The sequence below is a fragment of the Leopardus geoffroyi genome, chromosome D3 (genome assembly GCF_018350155.1).
Source record: "Leopardus geoffroyi isolate Oge1 chromosome D3, O.geoffroyi_Oge1_pat1.0, whole genome shotgun sequence".
NCBI lineage: Eukaryota > Metazoa > Chordata > Mammalia > Carnivora > Felidae > Leopardus > Leopardus geoffroyi.
Window position 1 is genome coordinate 867,368 of NC_059339.1, and position 22,239 is coordinate 889,606.

At 63.8% G+C, this 22,239-nt stretch overlaps 1 protein-coding gene across 3 annotated transcripts in view; it reads left to right on the forward strand.

Annotated features, from left to right (window-relative positions):
• Positions 1 to 809: 809 nt before the first annotated feature.
• GALNT9 (polypeptide N-acetylgalactosaminyltransferase 9) overlaps positions 810 to 22,239 on the forward strand; it is a 92,158-nt gene continuing 70,728 nt past the window's right edge. Inside the window, exon 1 of one of the 3 annotated variants that reach the window (XM_045457804.1) lies at positions 810 to 1,218. In XM_045457804.1, coding sequence (XP_045313760.1) covers positions 978 to 1,218 — 241 coding nt within the window. In that variant the 5' untranslated portion in view covers positions 810 to 977. Of the gene's footprint in view, positions 1,219 to 8,943; positions 9,056 to 22,239 lie in introns of those variants that run through there. The other 2 variants (XM_045457803.1, XM_045457805.1) reach the window with 2 other exon arrangements.

Sequence of the window (22,239 nt, forward strand, 5' to 3'; positions counted from 1 at the left end):
GACCAGGCATTCCCCAAGGCCCCTCTTCCTCGGGTCAAGTTTGAGGTTTTGAGTCTGGGGCGAGGGCTCTGGGAAGGAGGGTCCGCGCGCAGCAACCGCCCCCCCCCCTCCCCACCGCGTCCGCGCTGCCCTTGGTGCGGGCGTCCAGAGCGCGCGGCCCCGCCCCGCCCCGCCCGCCAGGCCGGCCCGCTCCGGGCAGCGGGAGCTCGTCCGGGACCCTGCGCCCCGCGAGGTGGCCGGGGGCGGTCCCGGCGGGGGGGGGGGGGGCGGTCCCGGCGGGGGGCGGGCGCGGAGGCCCCGCGTGCATGCTGATGAGCTGGGCGGCCGCGTCACTCCGCACCGGCGCCGTGGCTGCGGGGCGGGCAGGAGCCGCACGGCCGCCGGAGCGCCCGCCCGGCCCGCGCCTCCCTCGCGCGTCTCCCGCCCGCCGCGCCCCCCTCCTTCCACCCCCGCCCCCGGGCCGGGGCCGCGCCCCTCTGCGGACGATGCCGGCTGCCCCCTGCGCGCGCGGCCCCGGGCAGCCCCTGCGCGCGGGGACCCCGGGCGGCGGCGGCCGGGCGCGCTGAGCGGGCGCGGGTGGTGCTGAAGGGACAGCTCCCGGGCGCGGGCGGCAGAGCGCGCAGTCAGCCCGCAGCCCCCCCCCGGCCCGCAGCCCCCACCCCCCGCTACAGCCCCCCGCCCCGCCCGCAGCCCCGGGCTTCCCCCCCCAACCCCGTTCCCCCGGCCTACAGCCCCCGGACCCGCCCGCAGGCCCCCTGCCGCAGCACTCCCCCCACCCCCCGCCCGCCCGCGCCCTTCCCCCACCGCGCCCGCAGCCCCCGCCCACAGCACGCCCCCCCCCCCCCCCCCCGCGGCCCCGCGGTCAGCCGGGCTGGCTCATGGTCCCCGAAGCGGCGGGCCGGGCGGAGGCTCCTGCGGCCGCTGGGCCCACGGGGATGCCCCGCGGGTGAGGCAGCCCCCAGCTTCCAGCCGCGCTCATGGCGGTGGCCAGGAAGATCAAAACTTTGCTGACGGTCAACATCCTGGTGTTCGTGGGCATCATCGTCTTCTCCGTGTACTGCCGCCTGCAGGACCGCTCCGAGGGGCTGGTGCAGACCGTGCGCAGCGCCGACCGCCGGGTGCGCAGCCGGCACGCCAAGGCGGGCGCGCTCGCCGACCGTGAAGCCATCCTGGAGCGTCTGGACCACCTGGAGGAGGTGGTCTACAACCAGCTGAATGGTGAGCCCGGGCAGCGTCCCTCTCGGGACAGAGGGGCTGGACAGAGGGACCGGAGGGCGGGGAACTGTCCCCAGTTCTCTGGACACCGCACTGTGTCCCGGCCACTGGAGCCCACACCGACCCCAGGGACCTGATGGCCCCGCAGGGGCTGGGGTCAAACTCCTTCCGTGCTGCTTCTGGAGGAGGCTGGGTGGGAGGCGGATAAGGAGGAGAAGGGCTCCCTTAGCAGAGAGCGGTGGCCTGGGTGACCACTCATTCGTGCACGCACCCTGTGGACACTTGAGAGCCCTCCCCATCAGCCCACATGTGACGTCTCCAACTTACTCCCTGAGAGAACTTGAGAGAACTTCTAATGAAGCTCTACGACTTGCTTCAAGAGCAGGCAGTGCCCAGGTCGGAGGGTGAGGGGCAGGTTCTGCTTCTCCAGCAGCTGTGGGGGCGGGGGGCCCTCGCCCGCCGTCACCCCTCTCGCTCCCGGAAGACACGGGCACTGGAGGGAGGGTGGTGCTGCCCTTCGGCGGTTGCCGGCGTGGTGTTCCTTGACGCCGGTGGGGAAAGGTGCCTCCCTATGAGCCCGGGCCTGTCCAGCCTCCCGTCCTGGGGACGCCTGGGGCTCCCTCCAGACAGTGTTGCTGTGGGACAAGCATGAGGCCGGGGGCTGGCGCCTTGCGGACAGATTGAGTCAGGGGTGCAGCAGGGGCTTGGCAGGTGTCAGTCACCTAGACGGACCCTGGGCCGTGGTGCGTGGGCGCCCACAGTCCTTGGGCTCTTCGTCAGCAAGCCCAGCGTCAGCGCGACGGAGGGTCAGTGTGACTGAGGGTCAGGGCCGCTGGCCGCAGCTGGGAGGAATGGGTGTTTTCCACCTTGGGAGGCAGCGGGCCGAATACAGCGGGTGCTGGTCCCTGGTCGGTCTCTGTGCTGAGGTACGAGGAGGAAGGACAGAAGTTTGTGTGTTTGCCTCATTAGTGGGCTTTTTCTGCCTGTTCTGTGCTGTCCTGCAAGTGAACGAGCAGCTCCGCCAGCCTGGTCGGGAGGCATCGGCAGCAGGCTCTGGGTGGAGGTGTCGGGCCTGCACCGCCGGGGGTCTGCTCTGGCTCCCTGCCTGCGGGGGGTTGGGGGGGGGGCTTCTCGGCCTTTCCTTCGGGAGGGCACCCTGCGACCCAGGAGCTCGGTGACAGCTGGGATGAGGGGACCGTCTGCAGCCTCCCTCGCTGTCTGGGAGGCAGCCGAGCATCCTTCTGGCCTCCCAAGTGCCCCCTCGCTGCCCCCCCCCCACCAGGACCCGTGGCTCTCCCCCAGAGGTGCCTTTCACGAGTGAGCCGTGTGGCTTTTCTGATCTCTCCCACCGAGCCGCAGCCGCGAGGGGAGAAAAGTTTAGTCCAACTGCCACTGCTGTTCCGATGTTGTGATTCATCCTCCGGAAGAGCCGTGCCCCGTGACAGCACGTAGCTTTACTGAAGTGTATTTGCCAGGGAGTTATGGTCTGTTTTATGGGGAGAGCCGGAGGATTATATAAAAACATTGGCAGCACGTCGGGTTGTGTAACATCGCGACGGCCGGCTCAGCACCGTGGGCTGTTCTCACCTCGCCCTTCAAGGTGAGAAGAAGCCAGGGTTCTCGGTGGCAGAGAAGCCCAGGACCTCTGACTGACCTTCCCGACGCTAGCGGGACAAGGGGAAGTGGTTCGGGAACGCGAGTGTCACCCCCTTGCTGACCCCGGCCTCCCCCGTGTCCCCAGTTCCCCTCTCCCCTTCCTCCACTCTTCACCCACCTTTCTCCAAATGTGCCACCGGCTCTCTCTCTGTCTGCCTCCCTCTCTCCGTCTCTGTCTGTCTCTGTGTGTCTGTCTCTCTCCCTCTCTCTCTCCTTGTGTCTCCCTATCCCTCTCCCTCCCTCTCTTTGTCTCTCTCTGTCACTGTCTCTATGTCCTTGTCTGTCTCTTTCTCTCCCTGTCTCCCCTCCCTGCTCTCCTCTGATGAGGCTCCTACACCCCACTTCGAGGCCGTGTACCCCACAAGGTGTCCCACCCAGGAGTCACTCAGTGTTTGTTCCTGGAAATGACGAGACAGACAGTGCTTCCCTCATCCCAGGCTGGTCCCTAAGGAGGGGCCGCTACAGGGTTGACATTTGCTCACGAGAAGCCATTTGAAAGCAGCGCTTAGCCCTCCAAACGGGTACCGACTCCCGACTCCCCGTGTGAAAGGACACTGAAGAACACGGGGGGCGGGGGCGGTGCTCCCCATGGCTGCCTGTCCGCTTCAGATTCGGGGAATGTAGAGGAAATAATTCCTGGGAGTCTCCACCGAGTGTGGAAAGGAGAGGAAGGAATCCAAAGAAAATGACGTATCACTTATATTTCCTCTGCCCTGACTGCCTCCTGGAGACGCCTCTCCTGGCTCAGAGGGGCTGGTGGGAAGGAAGGGGTGTCCCAGGAGTGGGGCCGGGAGGCAGGACATTCTTCCCGCACCCTTTCTTCAGCCGCTCTGGTGACCTTTACTCAGGATGTCCTGTGGACCTCAGCAAAGACCTAACAAATGGTGTACATAGATCCAAATTCACAGGACCTGGGAGAAAATATTCTTTAAGGAAATGCAATGTAGTCACATCCTGTATGTGCATGCGAGTTGCTTCTAAATTCAGTGCTCAAGGCAAGAAAAAAAAATGCGTATAGCCAGAAATCATCCTTCTGGATATCTTAAATCACATCCATGGTTCTGCGGGTACAACTGGCACAGGGAGTCTCATGAGCGCGGTGTCTGGGAGCCTCTAAGCTTGGTGGCGAGAGGGAGGGAGATGTCCCCAGTCGGCCGCCTGGTCCGCAAGCCAGCCCCTGGGGGACGGGAAGGGCAGGAGAATTCTCCCGTGCTCCGGCCACATCGGGCGGCTTTGTCTCTGTTGTCAAGGGCGTGACCCAGGTGAAGGCAGTCACCTGCCAGCAGACCTCGGACCTCGTGTGCAGCGAGGCCGGGCCTCCTCCCTGCACAGGGGAGGCCACCCACCACCCAGCCGCCCTGCTCCTTCCTGCCCCCCGACGCGATCTTCCGACCCTTGGGGCCACGGTTCTGGGCGGAGCTGGGCCGGGAGCTGCCAGCTGTGGGGGGCCGGCTGCTTTAGAGGGAGGTACTTTCTAACGTGCAGAGTGCACGCGTCAATCCCTCCACCCCGACCCACCACCGCCCAAACCCTGCAGTCGGGGGTCAAAGCGTGGGCCCGCTGTGCGGACGGCACTCGAGAGCCCGCCAGAGAGTCCGGCCAGCTCTGCCCGCGCCCCGGGCCACTCGCGCTCGTCTGGGGAAGAGATGGTTTCGACGCTGCTCCCTCTCGAGCTCCAGCAACGCAAGCGTGACCGGCTCCGTCTACACCGTATTTGTGGATGACGCCGGCCCTGACTCATCTGAGGGATTTTGTCTGTTTTACCCGCGGCTCTAACACCCGGGGTCTCCGGCCGCATTGTGTGTGTACCTAGTGCTGTGGAGACGTTTGTGGAATGAGCGAGTGAGCGGACCTTCCTCTAAACCATTCACTGCTTTTGCATAAAGTTAATGCATTTAAAAACACAGGTGCACACCAGCACCACACCCACAAGCAGAGGGGACCAAGCGACGATGACGAGACCGTGCAGGCCGTGAGGTCCACGGGGCTCTGAGCCCAAGCCCGCTCTCTCTTCCTGAAACGGGAGATTCTCAAGTGAAAGACGCGTGCAGGGACATATTAGCAGCAAACCAAGACTCTCTCCTTGGAGAGACGGGTGATCCAGACCGTCTGGAAAAGGGAATCTGTCTCATGGTGGGAGTCGGTGTTATTCAACCCTATGTCCTTCTTTTCCCCCAAATCCTGTCCGGATTGTGGGTCCTTCCAGGACTGTGGCTGCGCCTTGGGAAGCCTGGTCTGTGGCAGACTGGGTCCCGAGGGGAAGCGGGTGGTCAGGGGCTAAGGGGCACATGCCCACTGCAGCGGGGTCCCAGATTTCTGATCAGGAGGCGAAAAGCCTACCGACAATCTGAGAGCGCTGAGGTTTTTTTTAAATCTCTTTTTTAATGTTTATTTTTGAGAGAGAGAGAGAGAGCGCATGAGGGGGCAGAGGCAGAGAGAGAGGGAGACACAGACTCTGAAGCAGGCTCCAGGCTCCGAGCTGTCAGCACAGAGCCCGACCCGGGCCTCGAACTCACGGACCGTGAGATCATGACCTGAGCCGAAGTCGGACGCTTAACCCACTGAGCCACCCAGGCGCCCCGCGCTGCGTTTTAATAATAAAACCCTAGTTGAGCTGCACAGGGGCTGTCGGAGTGGGGGTGAGGTGGTGATGCTGGATCTTTGCCCAACACTTGCCCTGGGCCTGTGGCCGCAGATGACACACGCACAGAGGTGTGTCTGTCTTCCACTGTGGTGTCTGCCTTAGCGATCGGCAGATATCACGGCCGAGAAGCTGAATTCGGGGAGGCCGTCCCAAGATTCCCCACCTGCTCTGAATGGCAGGTGGTCAGAACGTGCTCTCTGCCCCTCGGAGGCCCGGCTCAGGGTTTCAGAGGCTCTGCTAGAACAGAAGCCACGTGAGGCCCCTGATGGTCTCACCGCCCCCCCCCCCCCACTGTTTGCGTCACAAAAGGACAAGTGGATCAGATGGCAAGAGCCCACAGAAGAGGGTGCGGACAAGGGGGTGGCTGGGGTCTGGGGAGAGCGCCCAGTGTCTGGCTGTCCCCCCCGGACACCCCTCACCCCTGGCCCCCAGCACAGCCGCCCCGAGAGCCCTGTGTTTCTCGGGAGGGGTTCCCGGCTCTTCTTTGCACATAGGCAGGTCCGGGCTGGAAACGTTCCAGGACATTCCACTTGTTAGGGGGCGTGCGTTCCACAGAAAGCTTTCCTGTTCGTGGTGAGTTTTAGTTCCCCAGATGGCTTCCCGCTGGTTCCAGGCACCTTCCTAGCTTGCGTTTGCCGGGCCTCCTCCTCCCGACCCTGCTTTGGGAGCCGTGACGTCCCGCACCGCTGGCCTCAGCTGTCCAAGTGGCCGCGGCCGGAAAGACAGCTGTGGCTTGTTTGGGATGCGATCGAGGGTCCTGGCAGGGCAGCGGCGTGTAATCGGCTGGCCTTTTGCTCCTAGCGCTCCCAGCTGGAGCCCAGCCTCACGCAGGACGCTCGGGACGCGGGGACGGGGCTGCGGCTGTCTGGTGGGAACCGTCTTTCCCGCCTCCCGGCTGCCGCGGGCACGGTGCTGACAGCAGCCGTGGTTACCTTTCATCATCACTCTGAGCAGGTGAACAGCACTTGGTTTTGCTTTTTTCCCTCCCCTCTGCCTGTGCATCGCAGCCTGCTGGGCCGGCCCTGGTCCCCGTCCAGCCGCCGATGAGTCAGGACAGCCGAGGCCGCTTCCTGGACACAGGACTGAGCTCCAGGCAGACCTGGCCCTTTGCGTCTGGGGGAATGAGACGCGGGGACGCTCCATCCCGTGATAAACGTGGACCTCACCAGGCCTGGCTCCATACGGAGACCCCGCAGCCGCGCTGCTAGGAATAATTCATGCTGGTGATGATCCCCGCTCGGGAGGTGCGGGGCTAAGTGATTGCATTTACAATTCAGCTCCGAAATCTGCATATTTCAAAGGCCCTGCTTTCTGAAAAGACAGTTTATCCTTCGTTCGCTGGAAACTCGACAGATATAACTGTCTGTATGTTTCCATATCCCCCTGGAGGCATTCCAGGGCGGGACCCACGTCTGAGGACCAGGCTCCTGCTCCCACAGGGTCCAGACACCCTGGAAGGGAAAGCGGCCGGGAGCCAGAGGGGGGCAGCTGCATCCCAGCGGGATTTCTGTTCCCGGAACTCCGTCCAGGATCGCTAGGACCGAGATGGTCTCCCAACCACCCAGCACGTCTAATTGCCGTCTAACTGCCATTCCCAGAAAGGAGAAACTCATTTCCCCGGTTGTTTGAAAGGCACTCGCAGCTGCATGACCTCGGTGTGGCCCCGCGTCCGACCGCGGCCTGTCTTCGGGAGGCAGTGCCGGCCGGCAGCAGGGCTCTCACACCGCGGGCCACTGCAGACCCTTCCTGGGACGGTCCCGTGACGTCCGCCCCGCACGCTGGAGGCCGCAGAGGCCGTGTGTAGAGAAGCCTCTCCAAGCCGAGGGTCCCCCTCCTTGCGTGAAGGCAGACTCAGTTACCCACGTGGCTGTTCATTCCCCTCGTGTTTAGTGAGCATCTGCTATGCCCCTGATGCCAAGTCAGGAGACATAAGCGATTGGGATGCAGGTGCCCCAGGGAGGAAGGCTGACGAGGAGCAGGGTCAGGCACGGGTGAGCACCATCAAAAGGCAGTGCGATGCAGAGTGGGCGGGTGGACGGGGCACTGGGCTGAGTCACGCCCCAAGGTCACATCCACCCGGACCCTCGGAATGGGGCCTTCTGTGGAGACAGCGTCTTTGCTGAGGTGCTCAGTTCAGCCGAGGTCACGCTGGAGCAGGGCGGGCCCCGGTCCAGGGACCTATAAGGACAAGGGTGTCCTTGTAGGAGGCAGAGAGGCACGACGGGGAGGAGAGGCCGCGTGGTGGTGGAGGCGGGGACGGCGACACGTCCGGGAGCCAGGACGGGGGGTGGAGGGCCTGGCCCTTGGCCTCCACCCGAGGCGGTGGGGGCACGTCCTTCTGTCTAGCTGGTTGGCTTTGAAAGCATATCCGAGGTCTCACTCGGCTCCTGGGACTCAGATGAGACCTGCACGAGGCTGAGGCCCTGCCAGTTATCAGGCAGAAGACCAGGGCCTCCCCGGGGGCTGGAGGGGCCGGGCGGCCTGGGGTCCTCGTGCGGCCTCTGCCAGGCCTTCCCCGGCCGGCACTGTCACATTCGGATGGGCCTTTCCTGCCCGTGCCCTGCAGGACATCGGTGGCTGAGCAGAGACCAGAGGCCGGTTCGTGCGCCCAGTTGTGGCACGGGGAATGTCCAGATGTCGCCCGGTGTCCCCCAGAGCAAGATCACCCCCGTGGAGACCCCTGTCTCACCCCGAGGGCCTGCTCCACCCCTCGGCGAAGTGGCTCACCTGCCCCGGGGCTTGGCGTGCTCGCCGTGACGTGGGGATGGCGGCCACTCCGTCCTCAGAGGGGTCCTGCAAGGCCAGAGGAGCCGGCCTGGGCAGGGGGCCGCCCCCGCGCCCAGCGCGATTCAACCCACTCTGTGGAAGGTGCAGGATCCTACGGCCACCGGGAAGGTGCCTTGAGACCGTCGCCTTTCCAGTGCTACGGAGAGGGGTCTCGGTTCCATGCCGCCTTCGCCAGGCCCCCTCCAGACACGCTCGCCTCCCCCCGCCCCCCAGCTGTGGCGGGAGGTTCCAGCTGTTCTAGCTGTGGGCTAGGCGTTCACAGCCGCGCTGGTTTTCTTCTCTGCGGGCTGACACTTTGGACAAACGCTACAGGCTTCCTATTTTTGGTAATGACAGGTCACCTGTTTAAGAAACAAATGGGGCTGCTGAGCGGCTGACCGCGAGGGCATCCGGTCTGGGAGGGCGGCGTCCCCCCCCGGGGTCGCGGACAGGTGGCCGGGACGGATGGAGGGAGGCTCTCTCCAGCCTTTCCGCGACCGTCTGAGGGAACACAAGTAAGAAAATAACGTAGTCGCTAGTGCAAACGTGGTGTGGGAGACATCCTGCCGTCGGGCCCTGGCACTTGTCAGCCACGTGGACTTGGGGACATCACCGTGGGATTCTCCATCTCCTCAGGCCTCAAAGGAGGCTTATCGGTTCTGGCTTCAGCTGAGATCTTTGATTTTCAAGGGAAAGAAAACTCAATCCTGACAGACGTGACTCCAGTAGGACTCGCTGGCCCCTAGGACTGCAGGATTCAGTGGCTGGCGTCAGGTGAGGCTTGAACCAGCAGCCTGGCCCTTTCTGCCCACCCTCGGGGGAGCCTCAGCTTTATGTCTCTCCTGGAGCTTGGGTTCCTGAAGCACAGGACACTGAGAATGGGAAAGAGGGAGTTTCCGCGAGAGATCAAGGACGGAGATGCTAGCTCCCACACTTCATGCCTTCTCGCTCAGGCTGCTGTCCGCTGGGCGGTTCTGGGAGCATCTTTCTCCCCCCCCCCCCCCCCCCACCCCGAGAGGCTCCCCGCACTGCAGGCAGCACCTGTAGTCGTCAGGTCAGGACGCACCGGCCACGTGGGCCTTCCCAGGGGACTCAGAGACCTCAGCTGTCGGCCTTCTATGTTTTAGTAAATAAGCTAAGGGCAGATCGTTCCTTAAACCGCGGCCCCAGGGCCTGGCAGCATGCCAGGGGGGGCAGTGCGGATGCACGGCGTCAGGCCTGCGGCGGGGCCTTGAGAAGCAGCCCCTGTGCGACCAGGTTACAAGCGGGGCTCGGCTGCTGGCCCAGCTTGGGGGCCCAGGGGCATGGTGTGCGGGGGGTGCGTGGGGGAAGGCAGGGGGCGCGGGGGTGTGGGCTGCAGGGGTGAGTGGGGGAGGGGGGTGCAGGGGCGTGGGCTACAGGGGTGCGTGGAGGGAAGCAGGGGCGTGGACTCCAGGTGTGTTGGGGGAAGGCAGGGGAGATGGCGGGGGCGTAGGGGTCGTGCAGGGTGGGGGTGGGGCTCCGGGACGAAGGTCGGGGAGACGCCTTGGCTGTGGGGGTCTTAGCAGTGGGTGGGCGGCCTTGCCTGGACGACACCGGGAGGTCTGGAGCGGCTGGGGTCACGGCCGGTCCCTGAGCTTCCGGGATTAGTAGCAGGAACCGGGGAAGAGACCTCGAGGCAGGCTCGCCGAGACCCCGGCCCGTTTTCGACGTTTGCAGGTAGTGCGTCGACGCTTTCCACGCTGCGGGCGCGTCCTGCTGCCCACAGGAAGGCGGGGCGTTCTCGAAATGTGGGTTCTCCCGGACCGCGGTCCAGGAGTCCAGGCATTTAGAGTCACTGACAGACACCTTCTTATAGGCGGTGGGGGCCTCTTGGCTGCTGTCGATGAGGGCTGGGTCCTCTGCTGCCCCTCGAGGGCCCCCCGGGGTCGCAGTGGACATGTCAGCCTGGCGTTGGCCCTGAGAGGGAGGCATCGCAGGACGGCTTGACCCGGCCTGTTCTGGACGCCCGGGTATGCTGGTCACACGGCGGGCCCCTCGGCATCTGGCGGTCAGCAGGCTGGGGTCCACACGTCCACGACGGGAAGCCCAGGGCAGGACCTGCGGGGCTGGGGTGGGGAGGGGGGAAATGCCCGGCACCCGTGTGGCATCCGTGTAGGCAAAACCGCGAGCCAAAACTCAACTGCTTTTCACGTAAACACAAATAATATTTTTCATGGTGTAAACCTCAAACTTCCAAGAATACATCTGCAGGGTGTTCCCAGGAAGGCCAGAGGTTTTTGCTCAAGATACACTGAAGGGTCAGTCCCAAGGGTGTGCCCAGGTCCGCTGGGGCAGTGCAGTGGCTCCGGTGACCCCACAGTGGCTCCGCCCATGGCCCGCCGCCCGGGTCCCAGCTGGCCGCTCTCTCGGTGCCGTGTTCCAGGCAGAGCTCCGGGCACCAGACACGCAGCAGCAAGGCCACGTGTGGACCCCACCCTCACGGTTCGCGTGTCCTGTGAGGACAGAGGGGAGACACAAGGATAAGCAGGTTTAATTTCCTCTTGCTGAAACCAGTTAGCACAACTTAGTGGCTCAACGCGGCACATAGCAATTCTCTTGGTTCCGGAAGCCTCTCGGGGCTAAAGGCGGGACGTCCTGAGTTCTGGCTCCTTGTGGCCCGGGGGGTGGGGGGGTCCCAGTGTCCAGGCACCTGCTTCTGGGGCCATGGCCCTTCCTCCGTCACGGGCAGCAGTGTGGGCCTCTGCACCCCACCCCCCCGTCTCCCTCCACACCTCCCCCCGTCCCTGCCCAGTCTCCCTCTACTGCTCCCCTCCTCTCTCCCTCCCTGTCTCTCTCTTCCACTTGTCAGGTCCCTGTGACCACATCCACCTGCCCGCATAACCCAGGACAACCTCCCCAGCCCCAGGTCAGCTGGTCGGCGACCTTACTCTTCGCCACACAACCGAACACATCCCCAGGCTCTGGAACTGGGACGTGAGCGTCTTTGGGGACCCGTTATTCTGCCGACCACAGTGGGCAAACTCTGCTGACAAACGCTAAGGAGCAAACAAAATAAGGCGGGGAAGGGGGAAGGGCAGAGCTGGCGGGTGACACTGGTGTCGTTGCCGGGTGCCCAGAGGAGGCCTCAGGAAGAGACTGACTGGTGTCAGACAGGTGAGGGCGGGACATGCTCCGGGCCCAGCAAGTGCCAAGGTCCTGGGGCAGCGTGTGCCCAGTGCATTGGCGGGATGGCTGGAAAGCAGGTTCGGGGGGGGGTGTGCTGGAGACTCACATCTGGGCGCCCCGGGCACCCACCCGGGCTGCCGTGATGACCTCCACCCACCAGGCGGCCTGTGTGACAGTAGCTCATTGTCTCACGGTTCTGGAGGTTGGAAGTCCAGGACCAAGGTGCTGGCGGAGCTTCACACGGCCTCTCCTCTGTGTGCACACGTTCCTGGGGTCTCTCCCTCCGGGAGGCCACGGTCCTCACACGGTCCTGCCGCTTGCTCGCGGGGGCAGGGGACCCGATGAGGTCAGTTTAGCGGAGGGGGCGGGTGCAGGGGAATTAGACTCGGCAGGCGCCGTGCTCTGCGGTGAAGCAGGGACTCTCGGCCGCACCGGGGACGCGTGGGGCCAGGCGAGTCTCCGCGCAGACCGCCTCCCAGCTCTGGACGCGGACGCGCTGTGCCCGATGTGGAACAGCACCGCTGGCCTCCGCCCGCCGATGCCAGGGCACCCCTGCCCCGGTTGTGACGCCCACAGTGTCCTCAAGTGCTGCCAGGTGTCCCCTGGGGGCACCCCTCGCTGAGAACGGGGTGCACAGGTCAGTGCCGCAGAGGGGGTGTGTCTGAGACGGGACAGGGCACCAAGGCGGCGGGTGGGGGGGGGGGCGGTGTTCGTCCGGATCATGTGACGCTGACGAGACCCCAGCGCCACAGGCCAGTTCTGGGGCAGCCGACGGGGCGGGAACCTGGGTTTCTCTTCCGATTCTTCCATTTTCCCGGGGGGGGCAGGAAGCAAGGTCCTCAGCTGAGGCTACAGGTGCAGATCACGCTCCCTCCTTCCCCTCTTGTTAAAGCGGGGCCACAGCCTCAGCCGGGTGTCTGAGAAGAAAGCGAGTCCGGTGGTGCTCGGTCAGTGCCCTTGGGCTCCGAATAGGGACGTCCCACGGTGCGGACACGGGGCGGCTGGTCTGCCAGATGGGGGTGGGTGGTCAGTGTTTACCAGACGGGGCGCCCACTTTGTAGGGGCCGGGGAAGGGGTTGGGGGGGGGCGAGAGCCCGTCTCCTGCCTCCACCCCCCTCCCAGGGCGGTTCCATCCGGGTATGACAGGTGGGAGGCCCCCGGGGGACGTGCCCAGGGGAGGGGCCGCCCTCCTCGGGCCCCTCCCGGCCTCCACCAGGACGGGGCCTTGCTCACAGGGTCCAGGCTGTTGGCTGGGCCTCTGTCCTAGGCGTTTTCCTCACACCTGGTGGCAACAGCAGCCAGGCGCACGTGCACCACCGAGGGCCCGGGGCCCTGACCACGCCGCCCCCACAGAAGCAGTGACATCCCCAGGGTCCCTGCCCCGTATGCCTCCCCAGAGGCGGGCGAAGACACCAGCTTAGATCAGCGTCCGGTATCAGAGCTCCTGCCTCTGACGGCAAGAAAGGGAACTATTTTTACTTTCCACGGAGTAGTTTGGTCAGATCGGCTCTGCGTGTAGCCCCCGTCTGAAACCAGCAAGCCTTGATTTTATTTCAGAGAAACGGCCCGGCTTCTGCAAGGGACCGTTTTCACACTCTTCCGAGCAGATTGTGGAAAATGCCTGTTAATATTCTGTGTGCTTGAGCCCTTAGCAGTGGGCACGGACAAGCACGCTTATCTTAATTGGGAGGAGGGAGAGTGTGGTGTGGGGACGTGGGCCGCGGAGCCAGGTGGCCACTCGGGAGCTGGAGTCCCCCCAGCCCTCACCGCCCCGCTCGGCTTTCTTCCTCGCTTCTGGTCCCTTCACCCGCGAGACGGCTCGAAGCCGCATTTGTCTCCCGGCACTGCTCCCAGAGTGGGGGGAGAGGAACAAGCCCCACGTGTGGTCCCCGCTCAGCAGGACTGGCTGACGTGGCCCAGCCTGCAAACCCACGGTGCACCCATCTTCCGGACACCTCCACCGGGCCGACCCTGTTTCTGACGCGGCCCACCCTGCCGGGAAATGCGCGGCGCCCAGGCTTCCTGGGGAAGTTGGGGCGGGGCGCCAGGGAGTGGTTCCTCCAGTTCACGCTTCTGTCACAGAACCTGTCGGCGTGGAGCTTAGGACGGTGCTCAGAGCACGCGCCACCGTCCTCTGAGAGTTTCCAGCCGGGCGGGAGGCGGCCGGTTACCGGGAATGCCGACATTCGAAGCAGCACGAGAGAGCGGCCTGTGTTGAGGGGGGCAGGTCAGGGGGGACCGGGAGTTAGGTGGACCCGGGTCCAAACCCCAGTCGGACGGCCTCGAGCAGTCCCTTCGTCTCCCTGAGCCGTGGTTTCCACATCCGTGAACTGGGAAGAACGATCATCCTTCTGCAAGACGATTTTGAGGAAAGTAGATAAGGTAATGCGTACGTGTTTAGCAAAGTGCCTGACACATAGCTGGTCCTCAGAAACGGGAGCAAACACAAAGGAAGGCAAGCAGTTGAGATTGGGTGGTATTGGGACAAACGGATGGCACGATGCCTGACACGAAGCAGGTTCTTAGTAAATATTTGTTCCCTGGATGGATGGGTGGATGGATGGATGGGCGGGCGGGAGAGTGGATGGATGGGTGGATAGGGAGGGGACCTTGCACAGTGAGCAAAGTCAAGTGTCGAGGAAGGGAAGCAAGTATCCCGAGTGGCTGGAGGAGGGCAGAAGGCCAGGAAGGCAAGTCGGGCCCGAATGCACCCACGTGCGGGCAGATAGCCTGCCAGGCACAAGGGTGGGTCTGATAGCCTCACGTCCAGTGTGGCCCAGAAGGGTGGCCCCCTCCGGGGGCAGAGACGCGCGACCATAGGCACTGCCCACGACCTCAAGAAGCCCTTGCCGCCCCGCGCACAGGGGTGTGGGGCATGCTCTCTGTCCCAGGGCTGCGGAACTCAGGGCGGGCTCCTTCCCGACCTCCAGAACAGCTGTGCAGGGACACGACGGGAGAAGACGGCATAGGTGTTTGAGTCCTGCAGAAATCATGCGGACACGTTCCAGACCTTCTCCGTCTCCTCTCTCCGGAGGTCCTGCCGGCCGCTGGAAGGGCGGACACCCAGCTCTGGCCTCTCTCTCCTCGACCGGGGGCCTGCGGGGTCACGGGCACTCAGTGAGGACCAGCTGAGGTCAAGTCTTGTTCACGTCAAGGGCAGCTCCTCTAGCCCAGGACTTTGCCCACGACCGAGGGCCCTGTGGCTGGAGGGGCCTCTGGGGAACGAGGGGATCCGCTAGGGGAGTGTGGGTCCCGTGAGGGAGGCACCGGCACCTTAGCTCAGGTGGGGAAACCGAGGCTCACACGGCTTGAGTATTTTGCCCACAGTTGGGATGTGGGTGCAGGTGGGGTTTGAATCCTGGCGGCTTGGCCGTAGCTGACAAGCAGAGCTCACCCAAGCGCATTCCGGCTCTGTTTGGGGTGGGTGGGTGGGGACGTGAGCTGGGCCAGGGACGGGTGAGGGTTTGGGCCTGGCCCCGCGGCCATGAGGGACGTGTTGCTGCCCCGTGGGCTCGGGTCTGGGGAGATGCGGGTGCGAGGTGTAGACGGGCTCTGAGTCGAGACGGCAGAGTTGGTGCCGGAGGGACCGAGATCTCGGGGGCCTGCGGTCTGCGTGAGAGGAGGATGCGAGTGGGGGGCAGAGGTGGAACGCAGTGGGCTGGACGTCTGTGCCCCAGATTCCCACACGAGAGACCTCTCCCTGAGGGCACGGCTTTAGGAGGTGGGTCTCTGGGGGGTGATGGGGCTGGAGGTGGTCCCGGGGGGGGGGGGGTCCCGTTGTAAGAAGAGGAAGAGACGGCCTATCCCTCTCTGGCTCTGAACACACGCACCCGGGACAGCCATTAAAGGCACGGCGAGAAGGCGGCCGGGGAACAGGCTCTGACCGGGAACCAGACGGGACCTTGGTCTGGATGCCCAGCCTCCAGGGCTGTGACAAACAGAGGCGTGTAAGCGCCCAGTCTGCAGTGTTTCTTCTGGCAGCCCAGGCGGGCATTCAGCCCTGCATTCATTCATGCCTGCATTCATTCGTTCCTGCATTCATTCGTTTCTGCATTCATTCGTTCCTGCATTCATTCGTTCCTGCATTCATTCGTTCTTGCATTCATTCGTTCCTGCATTCATTCGTTCCTGCATTCATTCGTTCCTGCATTCATTCGTTCCTGCATTCATTCGTTCCTGCATTCATTCGTTCCTGCGTGCATGCATTCTCTCACATTTAGGTGCTCGGTGAACACCTACTACGGACCAGGTCCTGGGGCTGCGGGAGCCAGCAAGGCAGGCAGTCCTGCCCTTGGAGGTCGGGAGGCAAGGTGAAGGAGGGGCCGGATTCTCCGTCCTCGGCCAAAGGGGCTCCAGGACAGACCCAGCCGGACCCTCGGCTCTTTGGGGTCTAGCCCTGCATCCCCGCTGCCGTCCCCAGAGCGCAGGCCCTGGAGTTCCTCCTGTTCGTGACCCCCAGGGCGGAGCTGGGCCCACAGGACCACACTTCCCGGGAGATTCGGTTGGGATCTGAGCAGAGAAGCCAGCCCAGTGGAGCCAGAGCGCGCCCCTCAGAGGCTCGGGTGGGTGTGGGGAGGGTGGGGACCCGACCTCTCCCACCTTCCGGACAGCTTCCCTTGGTGGCCGCTGAGCGACAGGACGCCCCCGTGTCCCCGTGCCCGCTCCTCAGGAATTGGGGGGCTCAAACCGGGGCGGGACAGGGCGGCCGCGTGACGCTCCACATGCCTACAACGTGCCCGAAGGAGCCAGAAAATCCGTTCTGCCAGATGTTTCCAGTCACTCCTGATTTCGTGTGCTTTGGCCCCATGAATATTCACGTTAGGGCACTCTACTGGGCTCAGGGAGAATACGTCTTGCAGGTTTTCCTCGTTCTGCACAATTGTCATGACTTCACAGTTTCAGAAGGGCAGTCCGTCTTTGGCCGCTGACCAGGTAGTGGCTGGGGTCCCCAGGGAGCCTTAACAGACCGTCCGAAATGGAAGGAGCCGCTGCGCGTGGAGAGAGTGGGTGCGCGGAAGCCGGGGGCAGGGACCTCGGCCGCAAAGCCAAGCGGGCTTCTCAGCCATCAGAATTAATAGCGGGCGTGCTGGGCTGGCCTACATTTTCATAGGGCGGGGAAGAGGGGGGCCGGGGGCTGCGGGGTGCTCTGCTCCCTCCCGTTCCCCCGCCACCCCCACCCCCCTCCCCGTGAAGGCCGCCGCCAAGGCCGAGGGTGCAAGAGGGTACGGCCCGGAGCCTGGCAGGTGACGGGTGGTGTCTCCACCGAGAACCGCGGGTCCCACGTGCTGGGCGACCTCAGGAGCAGGAGACCGACGGTGAGGGTAGTGCGGGCACCGCAGCCAACGGCAGCCGGTCCCGTCTCTGCCCGGGTGCCCCTGGCGCGCGAGGCATGCGTGGTGACGGGCGGGGAACGTCAGGGGGACGGGATTTCTGCACCTGCCCTTCCAGGCTCCCCCCTATGAGGGGGGCCGTGTGCCCCACTTAGGGGGCTTTCTGGACCTCTGACTTCTGTCCCCCACCCCCACCCCCGTGTCCTTGAAATGTCAAGTTCGCGGTGTTCAGGACAGCCCCTCCCCCACCCCCAGAAGCACACTCACGTCACCCTCTCCCTTTTTTTCTCATTTGTCTTCCCCTCTTGTCAGAGATCCGCTGGTTTTGAGCAGTTGGTGTTTCCGACCCAGGGCTCCTGGCGGATTTCAGGGTGGCGGGTCAGTGGGCTGCCCCTGGGAGCCCCTGGGTGCTGGCTAAGCGTGGGCCCTCCCAGTCTCCCCGCCCCCCCCCCCCCCCCAGGCCCTACCCTCTGCCTCTTCCTCAGATTAGCTTGTGACCGGCAGCCTCTCCATGTGGGCCGTTTCCTCTCGGAATATTGGCTTGAGTCACGGTGGCAGATGGGATCCGTGACTCAAACAAGCTGCGAGCTTGAAAGCCACGCTTCCTCCCGAGCTGAAAACTCACGGCCGCCCACGTTCGCCAGGTACCCTGTCTGGAAGGCGTGGGTTGGCAGGTGTGAAGTCACTCTTCTGGGAGGGGGCTGGAAGAGGCCCCTGGACAGCCTGCCCTGTCCTTGTGTGTGTGTGTGTGTGTGTGTGGAGGGGGGCGCAGCCTGGCTCCCTCGCTCTGGGACCGCACACAGGGTCCTGACTGCGTGGGGCCCGTTCTTCTCGGGGACGCCGAGCCCAGGGGACTGGAGGCCATCCTCAGGGGCCCAGCCCCATTTCATTCTAGCCTCTCCCTTCCTATTGTGTGGCCCTCGGCCTCGTGGTCACGCGGTGGCTGCTCCAGCTCTGGGCATCGAGTCCTAGTTCCAGGCAGGAGAAGGGGGGAAGGACCGCAGACAAAGGCAAACAGACGTATACACCTGCCAAGTCTGTGCCTTTTAGACACATTTCCCAGAAATTTCACCCAGCAAATAGATCTTGGTCAATGGCCACCCCTGGCTGCAAGGTCAGCCCGGGGAGGCCAGCATTTTAGCTGAACTCATTTCTACCCCAAACAAACTGCTGGCCAAGCATCCATAGTGTCTACCACGATCCCTTTACCTAGAACCTCTCCCCTCCTCCCCCTCCTCCCCCTGCTCCCCCACCTCTGCCTTGCTTTCTCTCCCCCTCCCTACCCCCTCCTCCCCCCACCTATGCCCCCCTTCCTTCCCCCCCAACCCCTCCTCCCCCTCCTGCCCTCCTCTCCCCACCTCTGTCCCCCCTTCCCTCCCCCTCCCCAACTCCTCCTCCCCCTCCTCCCCTCCTCTCCCCCCTCTGTCCCCCCTTCCCTCCCCCTCCCCAACTCCTCCTCCTCCTCCCCATCTCTGTCCCCCCTTCCCTCCCCCTCCCCAACCCCTCCTCCCCCTCCTTCCCTCCTCTCCCCACCTCTATCGCCCCTTCCCTCCCCCTCCCCAACCCCTCCTCCTCCTCCCCCTACCTATGCCCCCTTCCCTCCCCCCAACCCCTCCTCCCCCTCCTCCCCTCCTCTCCCCCCTCTGTCCCCCCTTCCCTCCCCCTCCCCAACGCCTCCTCCTCCTCCTCCCCCCACCTCTGCCCCCTCTTCTCTTCCCCTCCTCTTCTTTTCCCACTCCTCCCCTTCCCCACCGTCCCCTCCCTCCTCGGTTCCCTCTCCACCTCCTCCTTTCACTCTCTTCTCCTCCCCCACCCTCCCTCTCCTCCCCTCCCCGACTTTCTCCCTCCTCCTCTTCTTTTCCCTCCCCCACCCTCCCCCTCCCCTTGTCCCTCCTCCTCCCACATCTGTCCTCCCCCTCCTCTTCTCTTCCCTCTCCTCCCCTCCCCTCCCACACCCTCCCCCTCCTCCCTCCCCCTGTGTGAGTGTCCTGTTGGCTGCTGTAACAAGTGACCACGAATGCGGTGGCTTAAAACAACAGGAATTCATTCTCTCACACTCTGGAGGCTGAAGCCTGGAAAGTTGACTCCTCCTGGAGGCCCGCCCCTCTCAATGCCTCCGTGTCGGCGGCTCTTCATGAAGTGCCCGGGCCGTCCACAGAAACAGCCGTCTGCCTCCCACAGCCTCTCTGCGCTAAGGGCATCTTGAGGCGTGTAGGTCCCTCCTGGACGACCCAGGACCCTCTGCGTCTCAGGGTCCTGACGGGGATCCCGTCTGCAAGACCCATTTCCCACCAGGGCGACGCGGCCACGGGTTCCGGGGATCTTTGGGAGCCGTCACGTCGTCTCCCACACCTGTGCTGACAGATACAGACCTTTGGTACCTTAATGCTAGTTTTTCCGGACCGCGGCTGGGTTGCTGCTATGCAGAGTGGCTCTGTCCTGCTGCCTTCTCTTGAAAGCCTGGAAGACCGGGGGTCTTAGGCTGGGTGAGGTCTGGAGCATGGGGGCACCCACCCCTGGCCCCGTGACGCGGGTGCCGAGGGACAGTGTCCCCGGTCTCGTGAATCGAGAGAAAGTGTCTGGGCAACGGCCCCAGTCCCACAGCCGGGAGCCCCAGTGCGCCCCGGACGGCCGGGGCCCCACGGGTCACGACGTATGAGTAGGCGCTTTCGGGGGGGCAGGCACAGCCATCTCCTCGCCGCGATGGCTTCCAAAGTACCTCACGTGCTCAGAAAGCGCATTCCCTCAGGTCACACGACAGGAGCTTGAAATGACTGTTCCCTAGCAGTGACCTCTGTGCACTTTAGGAGCATGTGCTCCCCTCCGGCGACCCCGAGACAATAAAGCGGGAGGAGCCCTGTGTTGGAAGGAAGCTCCTTCTCCGAAAAGCCAGGTCCCTGCCTCTGAGGCCAAACCCACCTCACGGAGCGAGAGCCCCAGAGCAGAGAATGTTCTGGAAGCTGTGGGTTCTGCGACCTTGATAATTCGCTTTCCTGGCCAGGGGCCTAGCTTCGTCGCCTCCACCCAGGCCCCGACCGTCCGGACCCCCGGGAGAGCCACTGTCTAAGCAGCCCCTGCCGAGGCTGGCTGTTCTGCCCGAGCCGGCTGGGCTCCCGTCCACCTGCTCCAGGATGGAACACACCTGAGTGGGAGGCCTCCTTCTGTGTAGACAAAACCGGCCCTCAAACCCTTTGTTCTGGACGCTCGAGATACCAGGGGAGGGGGCGCTCTCTCCTGGCGATTTAACCCACTGAGGCACAGACCGACCGTCGGCCGCCCTGTGTCCAGCGGGAACCTGGGTGGGGACAGTGGGCTGCATAGGTGACGACCACACCGTGTGCGGGAGGGGGCTGGCCCCCGGGAGAGCTGGAGCCACGCGAGCTAACAAACACCTGCAGACACGCAGGACGTGTCAAGCAAACGTGTGTCTATCCGTTCGACAGGCTCTTACGTGGTGGTTCAGAAGGCAAGTGTTAATTATAATTGAGTTTTGCATATAATCACAGGGGAGACACTTCTGGCAATCATTTCAAGGAAGCAAAAAGCAGAATGTGGACTTCTCCAGCCAGAGGACTCAGTGCGGGCACGTCCCGCGGAGCCTCTCCTAGGGCAGCATGGTCACCGGAGCCCGAGACACTGGAGAAGCCGGGGAGGGCTCAGTCATCGTGGGGTTCCTGCCGACCTGAAGAAGGTTCCGGAATGCCTGCTGGAAGCTCACTTTTTGAGAAGGCATCAGGCCCCTCTTGGATGTGAAAGGGGTCCCCCCGGATGCCCGCAGCCCTTGCTTTCAGTCTGGGCGCCGTGATATGGCCGCACTCACCCTCCACGGCCAGCCGCTCTGTCCTCCCGCCGCACGGGCCGTGGGTGTTTGCAGCATCGTCCTCGTCTCCAGCCCGACTGGGAGGGCCAAGGGCTGGGGAGGGGCGGCCCCACGGACGGGGGAGCCTCTTTACCTGCGCAGGGGGGAGTGTCCACCTCACGCACCTGCGGCTCGCCCAAGAGCACCTGGCCCTGCTGCCGCCGCGAGGCGAGGCGAGGACGCACCGTCTGGAACGGTGCCGATAGGAACAGGTCGTTGTAACGAACATCCGCGATGGCCAAGTGGAAAGTTGGTGGCCGTGACTGGTTCCCTCCAAAATTCTCTGGCGCGCCTGGGTGGCTCAGTCAGGTAAGTGTGCGACTCTTGATTTCTGCTCACGTCACGATCTCGTGGTTCATGAGTTCCCGCCCCACGATGGGCTCCGCACGGAGAGCGAGGAGCCTTGCTTGGGATTCTGTGTCTCTCTCCTTCTCTCTCCGCCCCTCCCCCATGCACCATCTGTCTGTCTCTCCCGAAAGTAAATCAAAATAAACTTTAGAAAGTAAAATAAAGTTCTTCTTTCAAGTTTTAAAGTTGAAAGCACGTGGGTAGGAGGCCATGCAGCCACTGTGAGCTTCAGGGGTCCCCTCTAGGAAATGCGGTGAGAAAAGCACGTGGTGTAGGGCCCGCCACGGGGAGCAGAGGAAGCCCCATCGGCCACTGGCCAGTGTAACCGCCGACAGCTGTCCCACCAGCCTGTGACCTGCGGAAGTCCCAGAGTCCCGGGTAGGAGGTGTGGCTTCTGTTTGCGTTGAAGTCCTTGGACAGACGTTTCAAAGGCCGAGCTGACGCATGCAAATTTCCCATTGTTGTCAAAATCACATCGCGTTCAAGGATGGAACCAAGAGTTTGGGGCCCCGACTCCGCGACAGGAGGAAGTGGAAAATTGCTCACAGGAAAAACCACCTCTCACTCTGGTTGAGGAGGTGCCTTTGTGATCCGCACCCACATCTGCCCGGGAGGGTGGCCCGAGATGGGCTGCGCTGAGCGCTGTCCGATGTACGGCTCCCGTCAGTGTGTCCGGTTGTCCCAGCTGACGCAGGTCTGGGTGGCAGACCGGTGGGTCTGCGCCCTGGTCTCTTGGAGCTGCCCTGACAGAGCACCACACACAGCGACGGCTGGAACAGCAGACGGCTGGAGGCCAGAAGCCTGAGGTCCAGGCGGGGCGGCGCCCTGCTCCCTCCACAGGCTCCCTCCAGGGTGCGTGCTGCCTCATCCGGCTCCTGGTGGCCCCGTGTGTTCCTTGGCTCGTGGCCGCGTCCCTCCAGGCTCTTCCTCGGTCGTCCTGTGGCCATCTTCTCTTTGTGTGCGTCTGTGTCCAAAATCCCTTCTTCCTACGAGGACCCCAGCCATTGGGTTAGGACGCACCTCAATTCAGGATGACCTCATCTTAAGTAATTACCTCTGCAGAGACCCCTTTCCAAATAAGGCCACGGCCTCGAGTCCGGAGCACCAGGGCCCAGCCGTGATTCAACCCACACGGCCGCCGGGCCTGTGGGTCATGCGTTTGGTGGCCCGGCTAAGGAGAGCGTTAACCCGGAGGGCGGCAGCAGGAACAAGGACGTTTTGCCCCCACCCCCAACCAGGCCCAGTGGGGGTGCTCGGAAGTCAGAACTCTGGGA